This window comes from Echinops telfairi, unplaced genomic scaffold, assembly GCF_000313985.2.
Source record: "Echinops telfairi isolate 266 unplaced genomic scaffold, ASM31398v2 ScPeMD7_7421;HRSCAF=8459, whole genome shotgun sequence".
In the NCBI taxonomy this organism is placed as follows: Eukaryota; Metazoa; Chordata; class Mammalia; order Afrosoricida; family Tenrecidae; genus Echinops; species Echinops telfairi.
The window spans coordinates 10,471,240-10,478,431 of record NW_022111321.1 but is presented as its reverse complement, the minus strand read 5'-3'; the positions used below and the strand labels follow the sequence as shown (position 1 = coordinate 10,478,431).

Sequence of the window (7,192 nt, the reverse complement as noted above, 5' to 3'; positions counted from 1 at the left end):
CCTGCCGTCTCCCCCCCTCCTTCCCCCGCGTCTCCCTCTTTTCCCGGGGACAAGCTGGAAGGCGGGTCCGTCCCGAAGCCGGACCCGCAGGGAATTCGAGGGGGTGGGCAGCGTCCCCACAGGTCCGCTGTAAGCGAGGCAAGGGCGCTGGGACTTGGCGGCATCTCTCAGAGAAGTGCCAGGAATGCCGGTCTCCAAGAGGAATTAAGGCCTGAATCCTCTGGGAGCTTGGGACTGGCTGAAGGGTGACCCGCCAGATTGGAAATGTCACTGCTCAATGAGCTTGGCATTGGATGACATAACTTTAGTTGACATGTGATATGTTTAAGTTGTGGATTTAAGCATCAATCTGCAGTACACGGTCGTTTCAGGTTCCCTGAAAATGTCCTTTATGCAGTTTTTCAAGAGTTTGTTCGGTTGCACCCTGAAGTAATAGAATTTAAAAGAAGGAAAAGAATGTTCAGTGTGCAGGGAACACTGTTGTACTGCACAGGTTTACTGAAGAATGCTTACATTTTTAAATGATAAGCACTTGTATTCGTTTAAGTAAGCATCAATATGAGGCTGAATTTTAGAACTCAAAGGCGGTTGAATTCTTAAAGCAAGACTAGGTGAACTCTAACCCAGAGTACAGGAAGGGCACATCATTTCGTATGTCAAAGGCTAAAGGAATTGTGTCTATCGAGTTTTAAACTAATGGATTTTAGTTTTCCTAAACAGAAGAAGGTACCCATTCTCTATTACCCTCTAATTGTGGCTGTTACAAATGAATGGTTTATCTTCTGGGAGCATGGGTACAAGATGGCACCAAACTTGGTTTGCATGTCACATTGCAGTCCCCTTTGCATCTTGTCAATGCTGGATTAAGAAATTTTAATATCCCATAGTGGCACTCCTGAAAATAAATCAAGTACTTTCTTTTGCATGTCAAGGCCGGATTCAGAAGCCAGCCAGAGCCCACAGTACAGCTTCGAATCTTTACCTCAGAAAATTTGTTTAATCTGTGGGGACGAAGCCTCAGGCTGTCATTACGGCGTCCTTACCTGTGGCAGCTGTAAAGTCTTCTTTAAAAGAGCAATGGAAGGTAGGCTTTTTCCTCTTGATGCATTATTGTTGGTTAGATTGTGAATGGAAACCATCGAGTTTTTTTTCTTTTTATAAATTTCAATGATCCCTTGCTGTTTATGGTTTTCTAAAAAAGCAGTGATATTTCTCTATAACTGACGGTATATGATGAGGTCTTTATAATATGTTTATATTGCTCAAAATTGAATGCTTAGAAATTATCACTATAATCATTTAAATAACACTTTCAATATTAGACACAAATCATAATTATTTTAGGAATGGTACTACTATTGTTAATTAACCATTGCATAATAAAAGGTTTCTTCAAATAGTTGATTTTTATATTTCAGTTATTTTCATGAAGCACTATAAATGCTGTCATTGCAATTAAATATAAATGGATATATGTGTGCATATAATATGTGTGCATATATGCACACACATCTCGAATGCAGTTTTCTGTGTCACTTCCCCTCTTCTCCATATGCATCTTTATGTGATATTTATATAATGATACTTCAAAACAATTTTAGCATTCCTTTATCCCTTAGTATATTTTTGTTGTATAAGAATAGAAACAGCTTGAAGCAAATGAAAACTTTGGACATCACAGTAATATAATCTCCAAATAAATATTTACTGAAGTGAAGCTTTTACTTTTCCAGGTCATTTAAGTCATGCATATATCTAATTTTCTTTAATTGACTTGTTTGAACTGTGTTTCAGAAGTTAACCTTCATAAGAAACATCTTTTAATTTCTCTTTTACACTAAACTCAAAGCAGCCAAAATGTGTTTATATTTAAAGAACACATTTAAACACCATTTCACATTTGACATCTAATAGTAAATACGTTAAAGCCAACTTAAATGAGGTGTAGGGCTCCTCCTGCAGCACTGAGCTCAATCCTAGGCAAGGAACCAACCATGAGAATGTCTGCTTTGGTGCTTCTTGTTTCAAAGTCTTCCGGTTTCAAGATACTTCAGAAATGTCTAGAGAAATGATTCAGAATCTGAGATTTGTGTGGTTTGTCAGTTTGTGTCTTTGAAGAAGAGAGGGAGGTAATCATAGCTTAGAATGTGTTGGAGAATGCTTCATGGAAGAAAGATATTAATAGTTTTAGTTATTAAATGAGTCAGACACAAATGATGCAGACCAATGCATTAAGAAGTGCTTGTGGGGGGGAGTGCTTCCATATGAGTATAATCAAAGAGTGAAACGATTAGGCTGGCTGGAGTTGAATAAGGGAACCCTGGTGGCACAGTTAGGAATCTTGATTAGTGGTTATGTGGTAGGCTGCTAAGGGCAAAGTCAGCAGTTTGAAACCATGAGCAGAACCGAGGGAGAGAGAACGACTAGGCTTTCTACCCCCGTAAAGAGTGTTCGTCTCAGAAACTCACAGGGGCAGTTCTACCCTGTCCTATAAGGTATGAATCAGCAACGACTTGATGGCAGGGAGTTTGGGGTATTTTTCTGTGTGGTAGCACAATGATTAGGTATTCAAGCACTTGAGGGTTCACACACAGGTTGCCATTAAAAAGCTCACTAGGCTTTCTATAGGGAAAAAGATGTAGCAGTCTGCTTCTGTAAGACCGACAGTTCTCTTCTGCCCTACACAGTCATTATGAGTCAATGCGACTTGATGGCAACATTTGTGTTTTTTGTTTGCTTTTGGTTTAGAGTGGAGAATTCATATTCGGATATTGTGGGACTTAAAGGTCAGAAAGTTAAGTTGCTAAGGTTTGGGACCGTTGGGAGAGAGTTGTGATGTAAGTTAAGAGAATAGTGAGACGTTTCCAAGAATGTTCAGGAATGACACAGATGAGTGGAAAGGATTTTTGTATTTGCAGAGAAATATCAGGTTTGATATTTTGAAGCAATACTTTGTGATAAGCTGGTCCACAGCAGGATGTTGATACCAACAAGGTCAAAAGTTAAAAGTCAGTTGAGTCAACAAGGATATTAATGTTATCAAGATAACAGTAATTGTTGTTAAATGCAGCTGAGCAGGCCCTGACTCATGTGAAAACCCCATGCCCAAGGGAATCAGACCATTGCGATCCACAGGGTTTTCTTTGGCTGCATTTTCAGGAGGCATTTCTTCTTGGTGCGTCTTCACCTGGAAGCCTGACTGAATTCCATAAAGATATCTTCAAATACTATCTGTGTGTCAGGGAGTGTTTTAAGCATTTTAACTAAATGATTTCTTTTACTGTACATTAAGAAAGTCTAAGCAATTTACTTCTAAAACATGGGCCAATGAAAAGCCTAGGGATCACAGGTTTGGTTCCATTGTGCAGGCTGTTGCCATGAGCAGGTGTCAGTCTTGAAGGCAGCTAACAAGAACCACAATGTAACAAAATGCCTTTTACAAATGAAGAAACCATGACCCAGCTATGCTAAGTTGCCTTAATGCTGTTAGGAAGCCGTAGAGCCAGGATTCATATCCAGGTAGTGTGACTCCAAAGCTCATGTTTGCAACTCCCATACTGTCTTTGTGACAATAGCAAATGAGGCTGGCGTTTCCAAAAAATAATAGAGGGCTCGTGAGAAAGAGAAAAGGGGTAAGCCAAACCCTGAAATATCTAGAAATGTAAATGTGTAGAGAGGTGAACAGAGAGAAGTATGTAATATCAAAGGATGGATGATATTACCTTTACATGTAGGGCTGTGATCTCGTTAGAGGCTAAGAGCCAGTTTCCCCACTCCTTTTAATGTTGTTGTTAGGTACTGTGAGGACAGTTCTGATCCAGCACTGCTATGCACGACAGAATGAAATACTGCCTGGTTTGCACCATCCTCACAATTGTTCTTATGTGTGAGTCCATTGTTGCAGTTACTGTGCCAATCCATCTTATTGAAGATCTTCTACTTTTTCTACTGACCCGCTACTTTACCAACTATGATGTTCTTTTCTGGAGACTAGTCGCTTCGAACAGAATATCTAATGAGCATGGGACAAAGTCTCACCATCCACTTCTAAGAGCGTTCTGACTGTCCTCAAAGTTGAGGGTGGGAGAGAGTCAATTCTATCAAGGGGTCACTCAGGAAAGCTGGGTTCTCCTCCATATGGGGCGGAGAGAAGAGATAGAGGAAAACATTTTGAAAGTGTAGGGGCATGTGTGTGCACAGTAAAGTGGAGATTGCAATTCATTATCAAGAAGGTAGACTGATGGACAGTGATTGGTGAGGAGGTCTGGTGGGTGACATCAGAGATGACATGCATGGTGGTTTTCATATGCCCTAGGAGGCGACCGCAAGAAGGCAGCACCTAGATCTAGTTAGGCCTAACTAGAAAAGGCTTCTGGTGAACAGTCCTGAGTTAGGTCTAATCTTTTGTATGCATTTTATTTATCGGAAACCCTGGATTTTATGTGGTGATTGATTGGTGTTTGTGATTAAACACAAGCAAAGATCCATATTCTGTACTTCTCCAAGGTAGGAGTGGGAGAAGAAAAGGCATTTCTTCTCAGCTTTCCTGGATGGCTTCTTTGGCTACCCAGGACTCTCCTTTGATATGTGATACAGGACAGAATAGGCAGAGGGAAAAGAAAAGGCTCACAAAGTGGATGGAAGAGATGAGTAGATGATCCTCTTAAGCTAATTGAACCATTTATGCTAAGCAATGATTAGCCCATGTAATGGTTGAGAGCCTGTTATAGTCCTTCACTAAGACTCCTAGGATTGTAGTAAATCAAGATATAGCCAAACATTGCCTTTATAACTTCCAAGGAGGTAAAGCAAACACAGACACCACTCAAAACTGTAGGCCGTTGTCTTTGTTCTTAGCTACCTTTAAGACAGCCTCTGACTTATGGTGACCCATGCACAATGGGTTGGGCCATTGGGATCCTAAGGGAATGCCATTCTCATTGGTATGCCTCTGCATGTACTAGGACGGGCTCAGTGCTAAACAGTTGCTACTGAGTGGCTGCAGCCGTAGGTGTAAAAGCATCACAGTGATGAAGATGGTACAGGTATGGTGCTATACATAGGCTCACTATGAGAAGGGACCAACCTGGTGACACCTAACAGCAACATTCAGTTAATTCCAGCTCCTGGTGCCCCCTTATGTGTCAGAGTACAACTCTGTTCCACAAGATTTTGAGTGGCTAATATTTCAGAGGGAGGTGGCCAGGCTTTCCTTCTGAAGCACATCTGCATAAACATAAATCTCTAAACCTTTGATTAGCAGCTGAGCTTGGTAAGTGCCTTACTCAGGGAATCTGTGCAGTACTAACTCATATAATCCTTATGAGTCCTGTGGGTATAGATACTAATAATTGCCATATGAACACATCGATGTGTTGGGGTCAAGGGAGTGGGACTCCAAAAACTGTTTTTGCCCCTATTTCTATACTGTCTCCTTGTTGTTTTGTGTCGGAACAGAAAAAATAATACATATCCAGGCAAAAGCATGCTATGTGACAGAGACTGGTCTTCACATTGTATTCCTTAAGCCCTTCAGCCCATTCTTGCTTCACCCCAGGGCAGCTCTGCTTTTGGGCCAGTTTATTTAGTTTGCACTTCCACCTAAGGAATATATTTAAGCAACGTCTCATCAGCCGATTTTTAAAAAATACCACTGTCTTATGACAGGAAACACTTAAGTCTCAATCAAACACTTGAGCAAATCCTAAAAGCATTTTTAAACTCTATCTTCTGGCACACTTTTGGCAATTGAACAAAAGTAGGTAGTCAGGGTTCCAAATACAATTGCTTATGATTCTACAAGTCTGTCAAGTTCATCGCCTAAAAATCACATCTGAGTTATAGAAGGCTCTCTCTCCAGCAAAACAAAATAACTCCAGGGGGACATCCATCAGTATCTTCTTTTAAAGGGCTGCTTGAAATTATTGATACCTGTGACTGATTCCAAAGTTGTCAAGTAATCACTTACCCTCTTGGAGTTTTGGCCTCCACCTCACTTAGTGAGAGCACTGGACAGCCAGAGACCTTCCATAGATGCCCAATTGTTAGAAAAGCAGACCAATACCCGATCTTTCATAGTGCTAGTATAAACAGCATAATGCCTATCTTATATAACTTATTATCAGTAAAAGATTTTTTTCCTCCCCTGACAGAGTGGTGATTTCTTCTGTGTTAGTTTTAGGTGATACTGAGTAGATTTTTAACACGCAGTGAATCTGGGTGAGAGGGTAGGATTGCCCCATAGCATTTTCTAGACACAAATCTTCACAGAAACAGTCTGCCATGTCTTTCTCTCCCAGAGCCGCTGGGTGGGTTTGAACAGCCAACTTTTCAGGTAGCAGCCAAACATTCACCAAACACTCTAGGACACTGTCTATTGCGTTTTCTTTGTGATGTTCAGCTTTAAAATAAGTTTTCTTCTATGAACTTGGGTTTTTTGGTATCATTCTCAACAGCTATCTCAGCCTCTGATGTTAGGGACTTTATATAATATCTTCAGAAATCATAACTTTTTTCTTCCAGAAGCCTACCATACCTATCGTGATTGCTTTGATTTTGACTTGTAAGAACTCTGTAGGACAGAGCAGAACTCCATGGGGTTTCCAAGACTGTCCATCTGTACAGGAGCAGACTTCTTCTTTCTCTTGAGGTGCGGCTGATGGGTTTGAACCACCAACCTTTAGCTCACAGCCCAGCCCAATCTTTCCCCTTACTGCCACCAGGGCTCCTTCTCTAGAAGTGTGGAACTCATTAACAATCTTCTTTCTTTTTTTCCAGAAAAAGCAAATAGTTTCAATGTTATTTATTCTTGCTTGATAGAGTGATTTGTTAAGGAAATTGTGTAGACACGTAGTTGAGTATGGAGCATGAGCTCAAAACTGGGCTGTAACATTGGTAGAAAATATGGAAACTAAGGTGTAAGAGCAATGATTTTCATGTGTTGAGTATTTATTAAAAAAACCCAGTAAATATTTTAATGCCTTTATATGTACTAAGTCATTTAACCCTTAGGGACAATCCTATGAGGCTGGTGCTCTGTTCCTTCTTTTGCAGATGAAGTTAGCGTAGGGAGTGAGCAGTAGAACAAAACACAACTCCAGGAAGTCTGACCCTGGCACCCAGGTCCCTAGCTTCTATTGCAGCGGTTCTCAACCTGTGGGTTGCGACCCCTTTGGGGGTCAAACGACCTATT

The 7,192-nt window shown here is 40.8% G+C and overlaps 1 protein-coding gene across 1 annotated transcript in view; it reads left to right on the top strand.

Annotated features, from left to right (window-relative positions):
• The window catches only part of PGR (progesterone receptor), a 60,589-nt gene that overhangs the window by 2,418 nt on the left and 50,979 nt on the right, over positions 1-7,192 (top strand). The window contains exon 3 of the mRNA XM_045297733.1: positions 933-1,084. Coding sequence (XP_045153668.1) covers positions 933-1,084 — 152 coding nt within the window. The remainder of the gene's footprint in view (positions 1-932; positions 1,085-7,192) is intronic.